Below are 23,535 nucleotides of genomic sequence, written 5' to 3'. Positions count from 1 at the left end.
AAAAGGACATGACATTTAGGTCCAGATCCATTTAAATAAATGTACAGTAAGCGCAATTATTTGTTCATTATGGCATTTGTGGTTCAGGTCAAGGAAGCCGAATCACATTCAAGTTTCAGTATAAAATAATCAAAAATCACATAGCTGTTCAAGTGCTCAAAGACAAAATGTGAGCATGTGTGCATCTACCATGGGCCATGGGGTTCTGTTTGATGTACTCTCTGCGGACACTGATGTTCTTGAGCAGGCACTGCCGGGCGTGAGCACGTCGCTCTTTCACTGGGTCTTTAGCGCACAAAGCAAACACAGCCATGTACTCCAGTGGCAATAATAACTTCACCAGAGCAACATGCAACTTCTGAGCAAAAATCTGTCGCACCTGATAGCACTCATCCTACAGAAAGAGATGAAAAGGAAGGAAAGAGCTGAAAAAATCATTGAAGTTGTGGGCAGTATGGCTATTCTAAACTTTGGTAGAATTGTATTTGGAAAAATTAAATTCTTAAAAGTCCACTTATGTTAGTCAAGTACCAAGTGTTCTTGTACCACCGAGTCATAATTTAGTTTTACATGAATATTTTCCACCATCTCTACAACTCACCACGTGCCCCACCGAGAACGAGAACCACACATTATAGCTACCACAAGGACGTTACCCCATGTGACTCTACCCTCCCTAGCAACCAGGTCAATTTGGTTGCTAAGGAGACCTGGCTGGAGCCACTCAGCACGCCCTGGATTCAAACTCGTGACTCCAAGTGTGGAGTCACGAGTTTGAATCCAGGGCATGACTCCAAGTGTGGAAGTCAGCGTCAATACTCACTGAGCTACCCAGGCCCCCTGCCTTTTAGAACTATGAATGTGAATTACTTCTGTTATGATTGGCTACATTGATTGCATGTAGATATTACAGGCAATGTTACACTGTTATTCAAGGGGTTTGGCCAAGTTGCTGAATATTGAATTGGCTCTATGGTTCTGACATAAACACTAGGGCTGTCAACTGGGCTGAGAAACTAAATAAAAAATGTTTTCCTTAAATATTACCAAAATTTGAATTCAATCAGAATTTGAAAGTCAAAGATTTTTAAATTGATGTTGTTTCCTTAAACCCTGGGTATACTTCCTATTTGACCTGAATGCTCAGCATCTGCATACAGTTTAACACGAGCCTGTTAAAGTATACTCCATATAAATGCGCGCATACACAGGCGGATGGCGCATGCGTGCTATGACTGCTATGAGTCACCGGGCATTCTCTTCAGGAGTTTAGACCTAAAAAGAAGTCTTTATATTCCTTCAGACTCAAGCTATTCAAATACAGGTACCTACAGACCTCCTCAAACACACGCTCTTGACTTGTACATCCACTGTTGTTTTTACCTTCATCTCCTGGTGTTTAGTGGCGATAACAACTGCTAGTGCTTTTTCGTGATAGCAACGGCTCAAAATGTAAGTGTTGTCACCTTGTGGGCCCACTAATTAGTGCAAATAACTCTTCAAAGAGGAGTTCAAAGATGCATGGTTAGAGAAATCGGGCAGAGCGCGTTCAGTGCTCGCGCACTCTGCTGATAACGATATTTGTGTCATGCATCCTTTGGGCTTCAGTCCACAAAAAGGACGCAACAAATACATATAAGACAAACAGCACCATGTTACATTATTGCAAAGATCATTCCTTGTTGTTGAAAAAAAGTGTATAATAAAAAAAATAATAATAATTTAGCCAGTTAATATTCTCAAATGTCAAGTAAAAAGTCAAAATAAGGGGGGAAAATAAGCTTCAATAAACATAGATGTTAACATGGTGTTGCACAGTGCCACAGTCCAACCTAGACTCAAGCTTCATAATAATGGCGATACCACAGTGTTTTTAATAATATAATGTCATAATTCATATAAATTCATAATATTCTCAAATGTCAAGTAAAAAAGTCAAAATAAGGGGGGAAAAAAGCTTCAATAGACATATGCTACATATGTTAACATGATGTTGCACAGTGCCACAGTCCAACCTAGACTCAAGCTTCATAATAACGACGATACCACAGTGTTTTTTATTAATTACAGTTATTTGTAGAGTAGTAATGTTCCCAGATAGTAGTGGTGTTCAGCTAAACTCGGTGGTGAAGCAGCTCAGATTTTGAACCCAGGGGCTTTTCAAACAAACGTAGTAGCCTACAACAGAGAGGAACAGAATGCGAGGATCTCGAGACAATCTTTCCTGCATTTTAAAACCCATTCCTTAATCTGAGAATTGCTAAAAGAGAGGAAGACACAACAGCAAAAAACCTCCACCTAAGGGGCTGTTGTTTTTCTGTGCAAACTTGTGCTAGACAAATGTCTTTGACCATTTTGCTGCTATTGTAATTTATACAGCGTCTCCTGCAGAAGCGCAGTTTTTTTTAGATGCCGTGTCAAGTTAAAAAGACTCTAGACACCTGTGTTCTGTTAAACTGTATTTGTTGTGCTGCATCTAGCCTTTTTTAGCACAAGAATGCAATCCGTCTTAAGTCATCGTCAGTGCGAGACACACATCCAAAATTTGAACGCAGTTTTTATCTTAAATTTGACAAGTATTAGAATGCAGCTCAATTCCAATAATTGGTCAGGGTAGACTGAGTTGGGAGTTTTGCATTAGTGTCTACATAGTTAACCTAATTTCAAAAAGAGTAATACAAATCTTGTTTAACATTATATGTTGCCTTTAAAAACTTAATTTCAATACATTTCTATGTATGTGCAAGAACTTGAGAGTTTGTGTCAAACTCACATTAATGACGAGTCCACATAGCTGGAACTGTTCTGGAGTGATGATGTCATGGTAGCAGGGCTCCTGAGCCAGTTTCATAATGGCGCTCCCTGCTGCGAGCCTCATCCGAGACATGTCAGACTTACTGCATCCACAAACACACATAAATGAAAGTTAGAGGCATATCAACCCTGTAAGGGTTGCAGTATCTCCCATGAATTACCTAGACCCGCCACAATCTAATTTGTCCCGCAACAGTTTCATAATGATCCGAAAATATTTTCACACTTTTCATAATTACATAAAGGATTTCTAACGTTAAATTTTGCACCGTTGCTTTGGCAAAGCATCTTTCTCTGAGTCAGTCAGTCAGCCAGCCAACCCCCAATTACCTAATGTTAACATTATTACCAGCAGCTCTGAAAATGTAACTGTTTCAGCATCTGAATAGCACGTTGGCTCAACATGTAATGTTAAGCTATATGTAATATATGCTCTAGTCGATTTTGTGTTTTGACCATTTGTGAACAGTGTTAAACTCCGTCTCGCTTAACATGCTTTGTGGGTGTGACTTTTTTGCCATGTCATCACCACTCATTTCTATAAAACCAATGTGTGATTAAATGACTAGAGCACAAAGTTCTTCACCGATCAAGCCTCTTAATTTTGCTATCAAAGTGCACTTGATTGATGTAATTAACTTTAAAACGTACAACATTTTCTTTTTGGAACACCCTAGAGGGTCCGAGGTCCACCCACTACAGTCTCACAAAACCCTGCGGGAAACACTGGGTAGGTTTAATAATTCTATAAAATCACTATGGGGATCCTGACCCCCAGGGAGTACCTGATCTTTTTCTGCTCTGTGAGGTCACCCTCACTGACCAACATGGCTGACAGGAGTCTGAGAGTAGAGTTAGCCGATTTGGACAGATTGTTCTTCATTCCCAGCAACCAACGCACTAACAGCTTAATGGCCTGCACCTGCATCGCACACAAATACAGTATATTAATGTGTAAACAAGCACCAAGGGATGTTGTTTATTCAACCTTATTACACACAGAAACTCTACCTTTGCTAGCACTTCAGGTGAAACTTCCTCATCAGATGTCCAGAGACGCCCATTCTTGTTTCCGACAGACTGAGGGAGAAAGAGAGTCAATTTAAATTGCAGTTCAATAAACTGTACTGTAACACTCTAACATGATGTGACTACTGCAACACGCTCCAAGCAGAATTAATAAAACATTATTCTCACTCTGTCATTCATCAGAAGGTCCTTCACAATAAAATTGGCTACGATAGACTTCATGGGTGATGCAAACTGATCGGGGGCCAGCAAGGAGATGTGTCCAAGAGACACAAGTGGAGTGATCAGCTGTTCAGGGACGTCTGCATTCAGACTGCGAGACAATGGCTAGAACAAGAGAGTGAGAAAAAGGGATATATTTCATATATTTCTTTTAGAGCAACAGTTCCATTTCTTTGGTTATTGTAAGATTCCCATGATCATGGGAATCTGATGATGATTTGAGTCACAAATTAAAATTTTACAATATATGGGTTATACCCACATGTATTCTGTTAAATTGTCACCACATCAGTTATTCACACATGCAATGGCTCTCTGTGTTTCGTATGTATTGCTACCATTCACATAACACCTAACAAAACAGCATTGTTGGTTATGTTCACAAGCTAAATAATAGATTTTCAACATTTATTTCATATTGGCATACAAGCTCTTTCAGAACTATCCTCAAACCCTTTAGCTGTAGACCTCTTATTTCAGATTGTTTGTTAATGTTACAGCTTGGTTCACACATAGCATCAATCAATACATAACTTGCTGGCAAGGTTACAACTCCTTTCGCAAGCAAATTGTTATTGATGATTTCTTGGCATTTTGAGAAAGAGTGTTGAATGTATGGCAAAGGTAAAAGTAAAAATGCCAAAGATTTACCTCAAATATCTGAGCTAATTGGACCTCTTTGTTGTGAAAGATGGCATGGATGCAGTGGACTGCCTGTTTAGCCTGGTGGGGAGTGCCTCTTTTTGCCTTCTGATGCAGTACGGGAATTAGAGTCCTGCACAGAGGGACAGAACATCGTTTAACTAAACGAAATATTTGAATTTGATATTACTTGATATGAGAGTCTATATTAGAGAATATATGACTATAAGATTAAATGCTAAAGCTTTAGGTACCAGCTCTAGTGTGTGTGTGTGGTGTTCTTACGAGCGAATCGGAGGCAGTTCTGTCTCAATCTTTTGTCCCGTGTTTCTGAAGATTTGTATTGCAGCTTCTGCAACTTTATCATCCTCCATCTTTAGACACTGCAGCAAAGACTCATATGTCTCAGCTGAGTGGAATGAAGTGGGATGAGTAAATGATAAAACCTGAGGTGGAGAGAAAAGACCAACAAACTTACAACACATTATAATATATTTAAGAATGTGAATGTTACTGAGTATTAAAGAAGCAATAACCTACACTTTTAAACAAGTACATTTTTAAGTAAGAACATTACCTTGAGCAGCTCAAGTCCAGCACGAATGGCAGTATCAGGGGTTACTCCCTCATCTTCATCATCAGCAGTACCCTCAGTTGATTTATTCAACAGCTTAACCAGGGCACTGTACAAACAAACACATACATTATCATCATGATCCAAAAGTGACACGATGCCTGCAGTTACACTTCACTCTCACTAGGTGTCTCACCCTCAGAGGCCATTTAGTCAGTTACACAACCACACCATTTTTATTTATTTTTTTAAATGTAAATGGCCCAATCTTGCCCTTATCACTCTCGCACTCTCTCAGTTTCTCTTTCTCTCTCTTGATCATTTATTTACTTGCTTTACATATGCAGGTGCACTGATAGAAGTCCAAATCTTGTTGTTCAAACAAACGTGCATGAATTCTCCATGACATTGCTCACACTGCAAAAAATAATCAAATCAGATAATCAATAATCAAATCAGATTTTTAGGAAGGACTGTCTGCACCGTTGCTTTGCAAGTGCCCTTATCTGAACTCTTGAATATCTACGTTGGTTGCAACAGTAATGACTTAAGGCTCTGCATACTACCACAAGAGATCATTTATAAAGCTGTTTGTCATGGGAACACAGGTTCGAGTCCTGGGTTCAATCTGGGTCATGTCCCAATCCCGCTCCCCCTCTCTCAACCCTACTTTCCTGTTGACACTTTACAGTCCTTTAAAATAATGCACAAAGCCTTACATTTTTGTAGTTTCAAAACGTTAATTGGTTTGAACAAAAATTTCAGCTGCTCCAGAACACATGTAAATTGTGCGTATGACATGCAAACACGTTGTGTTCTTACAGGCAAACAGCCATAACTACATTTTGATAGAAGTGAAATTATATAAGTAATGAAAAAAATTATAAATTATTAAATGAGTGAAATTAACCTTAAAAACCTTTCTTTGCAGCTAACATTTATTTTTCAAAGTAGCCTATAGTTATTCCAGCAGAATTGCTTGACATGGGGTAAAAAGATCATGGTAAAATGCAGTTTGCATTTTAAATTCTACAAAACATTTATGCCCACTAATGTGACTGGTTTTATTTGAAATGGGCTCTATAATTTAGGTTTAACAATTTAGTACAAGCATCTGTAAATCGCATTCAGTTGATAACATGGTCAATGCTAATGTGTTACAACCATACATAAACACGTCGCAGGCAGGTGTGCACACAGTACCATGGGGAAAAAGAAAAGAAAAAGCCTGCACACTGTCATACAGCTTGCAAATCTGTAATGTCTTGCAGCGTTTCGGTCACAGATCTTCTTCAGGTATTCTATTAATCTCTCTAAAAATTCTTCCAGTTGTAAGGGATATCACATAACCTTTACCATCATGATTTACCCGAGAAGTTTCATATGATGCTGGCAATGCGCTTTGAACTGAACCAGAGAAGGTGAATGGTGGTGGACAGTCTCCTCCTGGTGTGAAATGAATTTTTTTTAAACTTATGTCAAACTCATTTTATTGACTTCTTGAATGGTTTGATTCACAAAACAGCCAAAAAATAACAGCAAATACATGCGATGACAGTAAGTCATTGCTCTTTGAGATGCTATTGTGCTTGCTAAACCAAAATTTTAGAGTTCTCATAATAACATAAAAGATCACTAATGTTGTGTTTTGCACCGTTGCTTTGGCAAAGCATCACTCAATCCCAGTCAGCCCACTGTACACACACATGCTCACACACACTTCATTCATAAAAAGGATTTCATTACTGTTTCACATAGATGTTAACAGCATTTACTAGTGGTCTGGTGCCTTCCTTATGTTTCGTTTTCATGGGTGTGGATTATGATAATTGAATGTGCACATGCCCACTATTTACGAATATCTGGAATTTACTAATATACACATTTTACAAACAAATCTGGGGAGTACGATACATTTGTGAATCCGATGGAAAGCTTTCAAGAAGGTCCATTTTACATGAAAATTACTCAGAATTAACTCATACATTTACTCAAGTTTCATGAATGAGGCCCATTGTGTGTAACATGAAATACACATCATATCAATTTGGTTGAGTTACAATTTTAAACGAAAACCACAAATGAGGCTTCGGTCGGTTTTTTCATAAATTCAAGGATTTTATGCTTTTAGTTTCATTTCAAAAAAACATTTCAGTCAGATATGCCTAGAAATCAATGGATATATAAAAAAAACGCCTAAAAAGTCTGTTAGTGTATACAAACCTTGTCTGAATCCTTCTAAGCATATTCATTCACTCCTTCTCAAGACAAAAAAATCCCTATCAGCCCTTTAACTTCAACCCTTGTACCTGATGGCCTCAGAGTCGATGTGCACAGGTGCGATTCTTTCAAGTAGGAATTTCACCATCTCCAGGAATGGGTTTGTGGGCTGCTTGGGGAATGTCAGCTTCCGTGTGATTTCCCTCTAAAAGGGAACAACATTCTCAGATGATTTATATCTGCTTAATACAACAAAAGATATTTAGTTAGTTGTTGAGATGATGATTAGTACACTTTTATTCATGTGCAATTTCAATAAAGACAGACCTTTCAGCCTGTTCGCAACATGTGCATACACAACTAGGGATGTCATGATGATACAGTTTCACTATTAACCCAAATTAAAAATGTAATTTTTTATTTAACCATAAGAATTTAGAAACTATGGTTAAAAATCGTGAATCCTTTTATTTACATGTGGAAAAATATATTATGTAAATAACATATAAATGTATATTCTAAGAGTTTTTCGGTGTAAGCCTAAATGTAAAAATCTGTTAGAATGCCTTAGCTACGCATTACATTTAAATTTATGAATTTGGCAGATGCTTTTTATCCAAAGCGACTTACAGTGCACTTATTACAGGGACAATCCCCCGGAACAACCTGGAGTTAAGTGCCTTGCTCAAGGACACAATGGTGGTGGCCATGGGGATCGAACCAGTGACCTTCTGATTAACAGTTATGTGCTTTAGACCACTATGCCACCACCACCACCACACATTATGGACTGAACATGAACTTTCAATTCACATGAAACTGGGGCTACACCCCAACTCCAAAATATAACCGAGGAATTGGATCTACTGAAGACGATGGACAAATCCTACAAACAGAACAGGATGTTCCATTTAAAGCATTGCTTGTGCACAAATTCACCACTTTCAACAATTCATTTCAATTTTAGCCATTATCGGATTTAAATCACCTACTTTAAGCAATGCTACCGTTATTATGCATAGTCCACAGGTTGATTTGTGAGGTGTTGTGGAGAGTATTTTTATGTAGTCTGTTGCCGATTCTTTATGTTGGGGTGTCTGACAGACAATGGATTGCTTTAATAAACTGTTGCAGAACCAAAAACTGTTGGATGCCATGAACTACGTATTGCGCACCTACAATAATCTTACATTTATGCACTATTGATGTGACTCCAAATACTCGTTACACTGAAGCGCATCATTCTGCACCCAGGATGCGCTTAAGCAGTGTTGTGCCCTATATGGGAGCGTCTCTTATTATATACAGCGCATCCGGAAATTATTCACAGCACTTCACTTTTTTTTTTTACATTTTGTTGTTACAGCCTTATTCCAAAATAGATTAAATTCATTATTTTCCTCAAAATTCTACAAACAACACCCCATAATGACTCTGACTTCATAATGACTTCACTCTGCATTAAATCTTTGCAAATATATAAAATAAATAAATAAATATATATATATATATATAAAAATAATCACATGTACATAAGTATTCACAGCCTTTGCCATGACACTCAAAATTGAGCTCAGGTGCATCCTGTTTCCACTGATCATCCTTAACATGTTTCTACAACTTTATTGTAGTCCACCTGTGGTAAATTCAGTTGATTGGACATGATTTGGAAAGGCACACACCTGTCTATATAAGGTCCCACATTTAACAGTGTATGTCAGAACACAAACCATGCCATGAAGTCCAAGGAATTGTCTGTAGACCTCCGAGACAGGATTGTATCGAGGCACAGATCTAGGGAAGGGTACAGAAAAATGTCTGCATTATTGAAGATCCCAATGAGCACAGTGGCCTCCATCATCCATATAGGGAAAAGTTTAGAACCACCAGGACTCTTCCTAGAGCTGGCCGCCCGGCCAAACGGAGCAGTCGGGGGAGAAGGGTCTTAGTCAGGGAGGTGACCAAGAACCCGATGGTCACTCTGACAGAGCTCCAGCATTTCTCTGTGGAGAGAGGAGAACCTTCCAGAAGAACAACCAACTCTGCATCACTCCACCAATCAGGCCTGTATGGTAGAACTCTCAGACCATGAGAAACTAAACTCTCTGGTCTGATGAAACAAAGATTTAACTCTTTAGCCTGAATGGCAAGCGTTATGTCTGGAGGAAATGAGGCACCACTCATCACCTGGCCAATACCATTCCTACAGTGAAGCATGGTGGTGGCAGCATCATGCTATGGGGATGTTTTTCAGAGGCAGGAACTGGGAGACTAGTCAGGATCGAGGTAAACATGAATGCAGAATGTACAGAGACATCCTTGATGAAAACCTGCTCCAGAGCGCTCTGGACCTCAGAATGGGGTCCACTGTGTGGTTAGGACAACTACCCTAACCACACAGTCAAGATAACAAGAGAGTGGCTACGGACAACTCTGTGAATGTTTTTGAGTGGCCGAGCCAAATTGAACATCTCTGGAGAGATCTGAAAATGGCTGTGCACCAACGCTCCCCATCCAACCTGATGGGAGCTTGAGATGTCCTGCAAAGAATGGGAGAAACTGCCCAAAAATAGGTGTCCCAAGCTTGTAGCATCCTACTAAAAAAAGACTTGAGGCTGTAATTGGTGCCAAAGGTGCTTCAACAAAGTATTGAGCAAAGGCTGTGAATACTTATGTACATGTGATGTGATACGTTTTTTTTTAATTTGAATAAATTTGCAAAGATTTCAAACAAACTTTTTTCACATTATCATTATGGGGTATTGATTGTAGAATTTTGAGAAAAATAATTAATTTAATCAATTTTGGAATAAGGCTGTAACATAACATAATGTGGAAAAGGCGAAGTGCTGCGAATACTTTCCGCATAATAAGAAAATTAGCAAATAATCGTAAAACCAGTGAAGTACGATTTTTGTATCAGGCCGTAATCTAACTGTTAAAAATTCACACTGGGCATCTGTATACACACTTAAAAAAATATATATTAATGCAAGCACAAAAAGTGCAGCATTGAATAGCATTGATGTTTGTTATACTCACCACACACTGTTCAGCTTGTTTGCATGAGCAGGTGGGGCTGATAAGCAGATCAAGCTGAAGACGGAGTTTCTCATCTTCACCCAGAACTTGATTAAACTTCTTCATGAAGTCCTGTGCTTTTCCAGCATCTGGGAGGTTCTCTGTGAGAGAATGAGGTATTTTACACTGCACACCCTGTAGTTTTAATAACTACACAACTTCAAGCAGGTATGAGAGTTTATGTGCTTACTAGCAATAGTCATTAGTTTCCCAAACATGGCTGTGGTGTTTGCTTCAGACTACAGGAAGAGAAAAGTAACAAAGTTATTAATCCACTGCACCAAAACTCATTTTTGAATTGCAGGGTCAAAATAAGCACCAAAACAAATCTCTTCTTTGATCACAGTTACAAAATATGATCACTTTCACTAATGTCCATTTATTATCCTTTTTATAGAAAGATAATATTATTAAACAACTTTTACCAGTGGGTGTCAGTGAGACTTACAGTAGGCAGTTTGTGTAGGTCCAACAGTTCACGAACCAGGCCCCTCAGCATATTCTGACACTTCCACATTTCATTTAGTGCTCTGAGAAAGAGACAATCCACATGATATATCACAGAAATATTAGTAGTGCGGTGATATGATTTAAAACTGTCATATGAGAATCAGAGACTTTGAAATCTGATAAATATTTTAAAACAGGACGCAGTTGATTAAGACTCACTTGACTGCGTTGGTGTCCAGACAAGCGTAAAGGTAGTACAGACACTTCATCTTCTCCTCAGTATCGAGACTGTGAGGAACCATGTACTGTGCAAAGATCTTCTCCACCAGCAACCTATAACACACACACACACACACACACACATACACAGTAAGAACATGTTGTTTTAATTTCATACATTCTGAATTGTTTGAAAAGATTAAAAAATTGTCAATGAACTGATTACATCTATTATGTATAAGTGTGTATGGCTCCTACTTGTCATCTATGCTGTTCTGATAGTAGATGTGTAGGAGTTTGTCTTTGATCCAGCTGACTTTCAGAGCAGTCTCTTTCCCAGCTTCATGGTGCAAACAGTACTTCTTATACAGTTGGGCCAAACCCATCATTCCTTCTTTACGGACACGCCACTGAAACAAAACAATTTTTATTTAAAAAACATCTGGGGCCTCAAAATTGAGGGATATGTTGGGTACTGCTATTTTCCTAATAGCTACATTCTCTTTAAATTCTACACAATTCTGCCATCTACTTTACCCATAGAACAGAAAAGAAAACAACCAAAAACAGGTATAATGAGACATGAAGTCATAAGAGCAGAATTTATTTTTAATAACACTATCTGAAGGATAAAAATTGTGTGGGGTGGGAAGCAGAAGTGAAAAAGGCATTATGGATATTGAACATTTGTGAGGTTTAATATAATGAGTGGTACAACTACTATGGCTGGTGTCTGTCTAGTATGCTAGCTAGGGTTATTGAAGAGATTGGCGTGTAGTGTTGTGAAGTACTTTGCCATAAATTTTCATAATTGACAAGTCGTTCGGTTGTTTGAATGAATAGTTTACTAGTCCTGTTAAGATAATAATATGTATATCCTCCTTGAATATGTTTTCCCGTACAGGGTTACATGATTTGCCTGTTTTAAATTTCCAGTCTCCAGTGTATTCACCCGCATCAGCGTTTATTCTTAGCGGATAAAGTATTACATTTGCAGAAATTGTCAAACAAATATGTGGCTCTATAGTGCCGATACGTCACAGAGTCGAGATGACAGTTTATTTTTACAGTGCATCACCCGATTATGTAGATGACATGGTCCGAGGTTAGCTACGTTGATATCATTAACTACTTTTGAGTTGTTTTGACAGCTAATAACAACACAAGTTGAGGGTGAAATAAATTTTTACTCCAAATAACACTTAAATGTTTGTTGTTCTCCACCTGGATTGCTTTTACATTGAATCTTGAGACCAGAAACAGAAAACAGGCTATTAGAATCATCATGGCGCCACCCAGTGGATGCTCAGGAAAACTGTGAATAGACTCCATATGATCATGTGACCCCGATCAGACACATTTCAGAAGGACATATGGATGCCAAAATGCAGCATTTCAACATGGTTACTAAAGGTTATGCAACAAATAAATAGGCTTAATAACAATAGTGGCATATTGCACAAAACTATATTTAAAAATGTTATTAGAAATAGATAAATAAGAAAGCCTTTAATTTGGAGTGGCACAAAACCACCTATGTGCATTATGAATGTAACATAGGTCAAATACTGTAACATAACTCACAGCAAAGTATTTTTTTAATGTGTTGTTGATGCTACGCTTTGATGTCTGTAACAGCAGCGGTACATAAATGTACTAAACTTAAAGCATAAATAAAGAGAATGTTTTTACTGTGCCAACTATAAATCACAAGCTATAATCACGCAAAAACGCTCTCCAAGAAGTTCTGTCTCACAATCAATTTGAGAATCAGATTAAAACCACCACCACTAAAATATTAATGTGAGAATTCAACCCCACTAATCAACTAGTCAGTTGTTGGACGACTAGTTGACCCCTGTGGAATATCCCTATTGAGCATGCATTAAAAGAGACGTCTATGATCACTGCCCCGCCACTAGGAGAAGCTACTGAGATTAATGGGGCAAAACATCTATAATGGGTGGCTCCCAGATGTTGACCCCGTTAGCTGGACTGAAGGTAATTTGTAATTTGAGGTGCAGCAGACATTAATGCCTAGCAGGTTTTGACAGGTAACTGTGCACCTGATTGATTAATAAGTTCTACCATTTTTTCATATCATGATCATGTTTGGATCAGATGTGGAAAAGTGCAACTTTCTCACTCTCTTGTCCAGCATCCTCTCTCTGACAAAACCCAATAGTTGATCATTCACGAGATTCAGGTCTTTCTTTCCTGCGTTGATGATGGTCACAATGACATCATGTCTGATAGCCTCTTCTGGGTCATGCGATCTCACCTTCAGATATTCTGATGATGTCATAGACAGCACATTATGAGTTACAGAAGATCTAAAGCAATGTGTAAAATGAAAAAAGAAATAAGCAATGAAACACATTTAAGCACACCTGTAAGATCCCTGGCAAGGTCTGGGTGGTTCATCAGGCAGTGGCTAGCAAATTTCACACATTCCAGTCTCACGGGAACATGGATGTCATTGAACCTGTGGAATACAAGCCAAACAGAAATTCAATAAACACTAAAATTCTAAAAACAACAAATTAGTCAATTTTTTTGTGTTTATTTTTTAAGAACCACACCTTCCCAGAAAACATTGCCAGAGTGGGCGATTCTGAGTGGCAAGTTCGGAGTCCTTTGCTCCAAAGAGTTTAGCCAACAGTTTCACCACAGCCAATCTCTCCTCCCCGTCATTACTCTACACAAACAATAAATATTTAGTCTGGCTCTACATGGGTTGGTGTGCAGGCTAGGGTACCAGTCACTGGAAGTTGATTTAAGCATTAAGAAATATATATATATATATTTTTTTTTTATTATTATTTATAATAAATATATATATATATTTTTTTTAAGTGCATGTGTGCTTAGTCACCTTCAGTTTGAACTCAAGTTGTGGCATCACAGAGACAAGGAGCAGAGGGTCGATAGCAAAGAGCTCCTGAATGAGGTCAAACACGTGCTCAGATAGATCACTCACTGAGGACTTCCCCATCACCAACACCTGATTAAAGAACTACAGGGGGAGAGAGGGAGAGAATGCTGAAATCTGCATATACACACATACAGTCACACATGAAATCTACCGCTGACAAAGTTAACAAATTAAATTAAGCACCTTTTAAACCCATTAAATGCAGTTGATGCATTTACACTAATTTGAATTAAGAACCAGGTAAGTCTGTTCCGAGTGCTTTCCAAAGACTGTTTAGAATAGTCCGAACCTTTTCAAGAGCACCACCACAGGAGTCCATATACAAAATAAAATTATAGGTAATTAATTTATTAAACCCACTGGAACTTCTAAAAATAATAATTCAGTCTTTATATGATGGAATTTAATTATCAGTAGCTCAAATTACCTAGAAGTGAAACCCTTTATTATACTAACTAGCATACTTAATAAGCCGGACTTCTGCAGCATTAATAAAACATCTTTGATGCATTATATATTTATTTTCTAACTGAATGCACTACAATTGGAAATGAAAAATGAAATGGGATGATTTTGTGATGTGCAGGTTGACTTACTGAGGCGATACATGTTTCAATGGTCTGAACGGTTCTCTTCAGAAGAGTCCTGGCCAGGTCATATGCCTGCTTATTTAAGTTCTAAGCATGAAAAGAGACAGAACCAAACACTGATCAGATTTCTGAAACTGGATAGGTTAATTAGTAAGAATGTGTAATTAAGAAACTAAGCATGTGACTGGCTACTTTGTGAGCAGGGATGAGGTTGATGAGGATTGTATCCAGCAGCTCCTGTGTCACTCCATCTCCCTCCATTATGATGGAACTCATTAGGTCCAACATGTGCATCTGCACCTTTTGATTATGGCTGTTACTGAGAGAGGAAAAAATATAGAAAGAGAGGGAGATTAAAACCAGAGACAGTATTCATAAGGGGGAGGGAGCAGACCACTCTCGAAAATGAATGGCAGAAAATGTAACATGGTGGTATGAATGAAAGTATCTCCTTTCAGTCAAATGAGTTCATCATATTGTTTACACTATAATGTGCATGCGCATTAGCTGGCCAGTAGGTGATCTGGGCTAAAGTAAATTCATGAAAAAAGTACAAGAAATAAAATGATGACTCACTTGATGACAGAAAATAGGGTTTTGAAGAGCTGGATGAAGATCTCATTACAGTCCTCCAATTCAAAACAGATATTATAGGACTTCACCCACGCCAGGTTCTGTTTTAAGTCAAAGTTCAAAATTTCAGTTATGATAGTCAACAAAAATATTGCAGCAATGTTGCAGATGAATCTATTAGCATGAAATTAAAACTTGATTTAATTAATCTGTCAAAACCATGATCAGAGATAAAAAAAAACGTAGCCATCCTCCTATATGCATTGACGAGTGGCACAGTGCCACTGTTGAATTATGAGTGCTGCTACTAAGTATTGACATTTAACATGGTTGTGTGATGACACTGAATAGCAGCCCATCAAAGGCTGTTTGTGAGTGCGTACATAAACTCAACAGAGAAGCAGGAGACCCTATATGATAGACCTACATATCTCTTCTAGTAGAAAGTCTTTTACTTTTTATAACTTCTTTTGAAAAGGTAGCAGAAATATAGGGCTACACAGACAGAGTTTTTAGAAGTCACACTGGTGCACCTACAGAGTTCGCCAACACTCGTTGATTATGCGTGACACATACGTTTTGATAGGTATGAGAAAAATGGAATGCAACCGTGCTAGCCACTAAGTGAACAGCAGCACAGGCGCAGAGCAGTCTCATCCACGTAGCGAAAATCATTATAAATAGCGCTGCATGAGACGTGGAACTCATTTCAATATGTCTGTAGAAAAACCCTATGAAAATCCTTAGTGTCTCTTGCCTTGGTCATTAATTTAGTTTAAAACAATGTTTAATGGCACACCATAATAAACAACACTGACCAGAACATAAATAAGGCTATACAAACCACACATCACCACCCTAACAAAAATTTACCTTGGATTTACTATAGTAACACTTGTTGTGTTACCGATAGTATTTTGGCAGAAATGTGTTATACAAAATATTTGTATATTATTTCTATAGTCCTATTATATAATTAATTCCCATTACAATTATGTCGGTTTCAAAAAGTTTCTATATTGTTTTTATGGTTTCTAAATGTATAGGCTAGTTTCAGTCTTTTTACAACAAAAATGCCAGTTTGTTTTGTTGAAGTCACTAACTATCATAGTAAGGGGCCATGCTTGGTTTTACCAGTGACTACCTGTGATCTAATTACAAATATCACTGTTAAATATATGGACACTAATGGAGGAACTAAGGCAACTTTTCAGAATTATTATGGACAAAAGCAATCAGTTTTTTTGGGTGTAAAATCTGTTCTAGAATCTGATCTTTAAATTTAGGAAAAAGTAACTGGCTTTGTACGCATTCAGAAATTCAAAAGAGATGACTGTTGCTACCAAATCAGGTGCCGATGCCACCATCTGTAGAACCTGGTGGCACTCTCATATGTTAGTCTGGAGACCTGAAATTTATGTTCTGTTAAAGGTGTCGTGAATTGGATTTTTATTTTATAAATCTTCCTTCGGGTCCACTTTTAATGAAAAAAAAAAACTAACAAAAAAACCCCACTAACATTATTAGTAATCATTTATCAATTAATTGGTCATTTTCTATCCAGTTTTTTGGGGCGTGTGTTCTTGAAGACTTCAGTGTAAATGTCCACTGCTGTGATTGGGTAACATCTTTGCATGTGGATTTGTGTAAACGCCTCCACCATTATGCACGTGTGGGGTTGTTTTGAAAACTTAAAGGTCCCCTGACATGCTTCTTTTTGTAGGCTTTGATATAGGCCATAGTGGTCCCTAGTACTGTATCTGAAATCTCTTTTACAAAATTCAGCCTTGGTACAGAATTATAGCCACTACAAGCCAACCCATAATGAGCTTTCCTTCAGACGTGCCGTTTCGGTGTCTGTAGTTTTAAATGCTAATGAGGAGGAGAAAGGCGGGGCAAGGTGTAGTGTGGGTGTTTGCAATGGCACTTAGACACGCAGTCGTTCAGATGTTGCGAACACTTTTTTTAACACTCATTCACACCATAAGACGATATTAAAGTGTTAATATCTACATCTTTAAAGAAATATCAACAGTAAAACCTTTACCTCTCCTAAAAAAAGAAAGAAAAATTACCTACCTTTCGGAGTTGTTCGCGTCGCTGCCGTAGTGATTTCTTAAGGTGCGTACACACTGCCAGCGACATCGCGCGCGACAGCGACTCAATACCATTCATTTTCAATGCGAGCACAGCGACTTCCGGCGACACGAGCTGTCGCGACCGTTGGCGCTAGATGTGGGCGTGTCCAGCGATGCGACAAAATTGAGAAAAGTTCAACTTTGGAGCGACTAACGGAAGAGACAGCCAATAGGAGAGAAGACGGGAGAGCTCACGTGATCCTTTCTCTCTCTCTCAGCTCCTGCAGTAACGGAAAGGTGGATGAAAGGCTAATTCTTGCTGTTAGAAATTTTCCAGTGCTTTATATGTCTCTTCCCACGTACAAGGACATTTTTAAGAAAAATACTGCGTGGAAAGGTGTAGCTATCTGAGATCAAGGGATTTTATGGACCCAGACAGACCGGCATTTGCATTTTCGCACGCAGATAAACAGCCGCTATGGTAAACAGCACGCCTTGTTTCTCATTCATCTTTGATATAAAGCATTTTATGTACTGATTCCATTTATATTTAGTCTTTTCCCTCCAAAATGTTTGTTTTTAGTGGCAAGAAAAGAGATTCGCTGTCAACAGCAATGGAGTGGCATCCGTGAATGTCATTTATAAATGTTACTAGGCAACCAGTAGTGGGAACACCCACTAGCGACTTCACCGCCAGCCACTGGCGACCTGTAGCGATAAAGTCGCTGGCAGTGTACGCACCTGTACGTGAAGTGCGAACACCGCAGCGCGTGAGCTGTTATTCAGTGCGTATGAGAACTGTCAGCGCGATGTTCCGCGCGATGTTCCGCGATGTTCACGCGATGTTCACGATGTTCATGCGATGTTCCAGCGATGTTTCAGCGATATGCGATGTTCAGCGATGTTTCACGATGGTCGTTTTCCTTCAAAGTGGTGGGATTTCTCTTACAAATAGCCTAAGTGCAGTCAAAGAGCTGTGAACGCAGTCAATAGCTTTTAGAAATCCATGGTAACCGAGAAAGCCCTCCACAACTTCGCTCTACTGTGACCGAGTAAATGAAATTTATCCATTGATCCTTCTGGGGATTGGATGAAGGAAGTAAAAAAAAGACTTGTTCTGTGATCATTTGTGCATTCAATTATTGAGCAACTTTTGTGCTTCGAACGGTCGCACGCCATGATATCTCTCGAGGATAAACTAAAATCGCGCGCGTTCGTACTTCCTAGCTCGTTTTCTCATTGGCGGGTCAAATTCTCTGGGCGGGCAAAGCAGAGAAGGGGAGTAACCTCCCCTATATGACGCCATATAGGGGAGATTCAAGATCAGCCCGTCTGAGATCTCATTTTCTCACAGGCAGAGAAAGATAGCCAAAACTCGGTTTACACCGACTGAAATTTCTAGACACGAGGGGATCAAATACAGGCTAGGGGAACTAATATTAATGTTAAAAAACCTCAGAAAGTGAAAATTTCATGTCAGGGGACCTTTAAGATTGATGCAAAATAACAACTGGAGGAATTCATCCATACATGTTTGAGCCAGAGTCTGATCCCGAATTAATCCCCTCCACAAACACCACGGATACTGCAGTCTGAGACTGCGTAATTTACCATTTGTGTAATAGGTATTACTTTTATTGTTGTTTAAACCAAAACATAACGGTGTGTATCTTGTTACATAGTTGTGGCATTTCAGTGTTTTACAAATGCTGAGTAACGCATGACTGTACCAAATAAAGTGTAAATACATGGTGCCATCACATTTATAACTGTGAAAGTATACACTTACTGTGCAACATGAAACTGTATACAGGAAACATTCACAGGTGTTTGTCGTTCGTCATATAATCATCTTTCATAATATATTCAGTTTAGAGACAAACGCATATGTTGTTCATTACAATGAGTCTTGTTTTCATTAAAAAGGAAAGAGATTGTCTAAATATATTGATATAAAGACTCTTTAGGTGCATCTGTGGCAAATGTGCCATCATGCCAACAGAACAAGAAAATATATGCTGCTTAGCAACTAAAATCACTAGGATCAAATCAAATACTCAGTACACACCTAACAGCCTGTAACATACGAAGCAAAACAATTAACATGGACACTCACACTCGTTTGTTGCAACATCACTGTCGAGTCCAATATAGTTGGCACTGCATAAAATTTTAATTTAAGTCCTCTGCAAAGCCTACTTCGAACCGTGTCTTGTTTGTGAAAGAATCATCGGCAAAATGAAGCGAGCAAACAAACACGTTCTTACCAACGTGATCTGGGACACTCTTTCTTAATGTTGGGATCCTTGAAAAGAAAATGCAAGAGATCTAGTTTCCCACAACCGGTCACTGCAATGTCTTGACATCTTCATGGCCATCATAACACATCCTTTTGCTCCAAAAATAATCTCACCGCTCTACTCTAACTTCAAGATCGGTGGGCGGGCATAAGCAGTGTCGACGATAAAGTAGGTGCTGATCTGTTCATGTAGAGACTGGCCTGTGCTGATGTAATACCTCACTATGACATATTAGTAAGAATAAATTAAAGAACAAGCCATTTAGTCACCTTGGTTTCAATAAAGTCTTTTTTGGACAAACAAAGACGTTTTTGGTTCTGAAATTTACAGTACGTTTTATGTTACTCTGAACTCTTATTTGTCAAGATATCATGTTAAGTTTGATTTTCCAATTCATGACCCCTTTAAATAGGTTTATACTATCTATTTGTGTTTATGTTTAAGATTTTCTGTATTGAGGCATTTCATTATTTGACAGTTATTACTACAGATATCTGGGCTTCCAGAGCCCTTCAAGTTGTCAAAAGCTCCCAGTAAATAATAAACACACATTACAAGGCAAACATGAATAACCTATGTATAATGTTTCTTAGGTCTTTTTATGCTATTACTCAACCAACGTTGGTAAATATGGGTCCGGCGTTCCAGTGGATGCATTCACAACAGCACCACTGCTGAAAAAAGTCCTTGGGGAAAACACAAAGGAGTGACTGAATTCATATTTTTGTGAATTAACTTTCTTACCTCTAGCAAGTAGAAGTATCTATTGAACTGAGGGCTCTTAGTGTCCTCTAGTCCCTTCAACTGCCGTGTAATAAAGAGAAAAATTTCCTAGAAGGAAAACAAAGCATAGTTTGAAATGTAAATCTATCCCCAATTTCGTGTTTTCACATCTCAGATGGGTGATGGGACTATGTGCAGAATGACAGATGACAACTTGACATGTGAGGTATAAATGTGTGTGGTCTTTGAGTTGCCTTTCATGAGTTTTTGGAGTGCAAGCAAAAGGTAAATTTAGCATGATAGACTTGCGAGATCTACCTCAAGTACATCTTTTGAGGAGTACTAGTAGTACCTTGAGTTTATCATGTGAAGTGTATGGAGCCTCTGGAGCGTAGATCCTAAAGATGTCAGCGAGACAGCAGGCCACAAGCAACCGCACATCTTTGTTGGGGTTTCGCAGAAAGAACTCAGAAGCCAAGTGAAGAGCCAGAGCTAAATACTGTTGCTTTTCCTCCTCGGAGTCCTGATCCATGTCCATATATGTCTTCACCACCAGCTAGAAAACAGACAGGTGTTATTTACGACACATTTATAGTCTTTATGATGCATTACATTTCCAACGAGCAAAACATCCCAAATCATTTAAACATTTTCAACAAGACTATTTTCCCTACACTTTAAATACTATTTCTGTGCAACCGTTTTTGCAAAACAATAAACATTAACATGCATCATATTGCTCATATATCATATGCTCAAGCGAGAACTTGCATAATTTCTTTGCATTTAACAAAGTTAGCCTATTGTTTGAACATGTAAGCCAAAAAGAGGCCCTATCAACTGCCATTGTTTTAAGATGGCTGAAAACATAATCCTTTGTGTTCTGCAAGTTTTGAACGACATGAGGTTAGTAAATTAAGACAGAATTTAAATTTTTTTAGTAAACCATTCCACTAATTCATGTCCTTAAGTTGATGTCTGAAACAAACATTTTCAAGCTCATGCTCATTTGTAAAATTAGAGTGTTTTAAGGTGAAAGCTCTATTTGTCAATCAACCGCTGAGATAAAACTAATTTGAAAAAGCGCATACATGCACAAGTTCAAGGAACTTTTTCTATGTAATTGATATCAATATAAAGTGAAACAGATAAGAAGCACACACCTTGAAAGCTCAGTTAATGCATTTACTCCAATAAAATAACTTAGAATTGTGCTCTAAAGATCATGTTTGTGCCTAAACGCATCTTTAATATCAGGAAATAAACCTGCCGCAAACACACACACACACACACACACACACACACACACACACACACACACACACACACACACACACACACACACACACACACACACACACACACACACACAGCACAAGTGTGTGCGTGAGAGAGTGTAGTCAAAACTGATGCACTTTGTTTAAATGTTTTCACAAATAAACTCTCCCGTTTCCATGTGCGTGGGTTTGTGAAAGAATTTCGGGATCATATTTTCATTCGGGCACAAACGGGCATGTGTTTGATACAGCTGGTCTGCAAACAGTCGTGTTTGTGCACTTGACTTTAGTTTGTTTATACACTTAACTCACGTCTTTGTTTCCACAAAATCTGTTTAGGCGAACACCACTGCTCTGCCGTGATACGATGCATCGCTGAAATTATTTTTTCCAACAGCTCTACAAAATAGGCCAAATAGTTCAGTTTCAACTTCACCAGAGTGCACAACTTGTTTCCAAACACCTCTGCTTTGTGTTATTATGTAGTCCAAATGTGACTTTTGTGATGAGGTAACAGGTAAGGTTTTCTTTTGATGACACTTCCATCCTTTTATGAAAAAAACAAAGCAAACCAGTACACTACTACTCCTGAGTTGCTCTCCTGTTTTTTAGGCTAAATCTGCTATACATGTAACCTTAGTTTTCTAAAAAAAGGATTCAGTGTTATGTAAATGATCAAATGTAAACCATACTACACAAAAAAAAGTGATCAAATGTAAACCATACTACACAAAAAAAAAAAGTGCACAAATCCTTTGCCTCACTTGACATTTCTTAAACTAACATGCCATCACTTTAATCATTATTTCAGTAACTCACTCTAGGTGAGCTACAACTACTGGGTTAACAACTCTATCAATAACTGAATTAGTCAGGACATTCAGGTTAACAACCAACTCACTATATCACAAGCAGTAAGTTACTCAAATAAGTAATTCACTACAAATTACTCATTACTTCTCTAAAATTGTAATCAGATTGCTGACTTGCCTGATTACTATGAAAAAGTGATCACATTACTAATTACTTGATACTGTCTAGAAACTTTTCAAAGAAAAGCTTCTGTTATTTTTGCTCAATGACTTCAAAAGTATATATTCCCTCTTATTCATTGACTCGTTATGGAATGCGCACCCTTCAACTGTCACAGAAACACAAACAGAATAACATTAATTCATAGTTTAAATGTATTCTGCAAAAATACAATTTTAGAAATATCTGTAACTCAAACAATGTACTTAAAAGTAGTTAATTTAATTGAAAGTCAGTTACTAATCTGATTACAACAAATTAAAATGGAATGCCTTGCACTACATTTTGCACAAAAAATGTAATTAGATTACAGAACTTAGTTATGTTGTAATAAGAGCACTCCAAACCTAATCACAAGGCTTTACTTTTGGTCATGTGCTTAGAATGTTACTACTGTACATTGTGTTCTGAAAAGATAATTTCACACAAAAATTTAAATTCAGTCATTGTTTACTCACCCCTATGTTGTTATAACCTTTTATGACTTTCTTTTTCTTAACAAAAAGGTAGACATTTAGAAATACATTTGCTCAGTGATGTCATACAATGGCAGTTTATGCTGACCACCTCTTCAAGCTTTAAAAGAACACAAAAGTATAATTCAGAAGCCTAATAAATAATTTCATGAGAATGATTATTGTTATGAAAGCATACGATAAGGTTTGGTTAGAAACAAACTGAAATCGAAGTGAAATTGTGGACAGACCGTTGATCTTGTGCACGTTCAAGAGAGGAACAGTTCACACAACCCCCTCACGACATGGACCATGCAAAGG

General features: G+C 38.1%; 1 protein-coding gene across 2 annotated transcripts in view; it reads right to left on the bottom strand.

Moving 5' to 3' along the window:
• Positions 1-23,535, bottom strand: part of LOC127643791 (sister chromatid cohesion protein PDS5 homolog A) — a 47,699-nt gene that overhangs the window by 7,772 nt on the left and 16,392 nt on the right. For both annotated transcript variants that reach the window (XM_052126680.1, XM_052126679.1), the window contains exons 3-25: positions 20,803-21,006; positions 20,472-20,558; positions 15,353-15,450; positions 14,969-15,095; positions 14,783-14,863; positions 14,127-14,267; positions 13,834-13,949; positions 13,642-13,736; positions 13,398-13,543; positions 11,510-11,661; positions 11,252-11,365; positions 11,031-11,112; positions 10,773-10,821; positions 10,544-10,683; positions 7,591-7,706; positions 5,285-5,390; positions 4,993-5,153; positions 4,717-4,840; positions 4,012-4,170; positions 3,826-3,894; positions 3,600-3,736; positions 2,774-2,897; positions 190-394 (exon numbers count right to left, since the gene is read on the bottom strand). In XM_052126680.1, coding sequence (XP_051982640.1) covers positions 190-394; positions 2,774-2,897; positions 3,600-3,736; positions 3,826-3,894; positions 4,012-4,170; positions 4,717-4,840; positions 4,993-5,153; positions 5,285-5,390; positions 7,591-7,706; positions 10,544-10,683; positions 10,773-10,821; positions 11,031-11,112; positions 11,252-11,365; positions 11,510-11,661; positions 13,398-13,543; positions 13,642-13,736; positions 13,834-13,949; positions 14,127-14,267; positions 14,783-14,863; positions 14,969-15,095; positions 15,353-15,450; positions 20,472-20,558; positions 20,803-21,006 — 2,833 coding nt within the window. The remainder of the gene's footprint in view (positions 1-189; positions 395-2,773; positions 2,898-3,599; positions 3,737-3,825; positions 3,895-4,011; positions 4,171-4,716; positions 4,841-4,992; positions 5,154-5,284; positions 5,391-7,590; positions 7,707-10,543; positions 10,684-10,772; positions 10,822-11,030; positions 11,113-11,251; positions 11,366-11,509; positions 11,662-13,397; positions 13,544-13,641; positions 13,737-13,833; positions 13,950-14,126; positions 14,268-14,782; positions 14,864-14,968; positions 15,096-15,352; positions 15,451-20,471; positions 20,559-20,802; positions 21,007-23,535) is intronic.

Source organism: Xyrauchen texanus, chromosome 5 (genome assembly GCF_025860055.1).
Source record: "Xyrauchen texanus isolate HMW12.3.18 chromosome 5, RBS_HiC_50CHRs, whole genome shotgun sequence".
NCBI classification, from domain to species: Eukaryota; Metazoa; Chordata; class Actinopteri; order Cypriniformes; family Catostomidae; genus Xyrauchen; species Xyrauchen texanus.
This window is presented reverse-complemented; position numbering and strand designations above follow the sequence as displayed.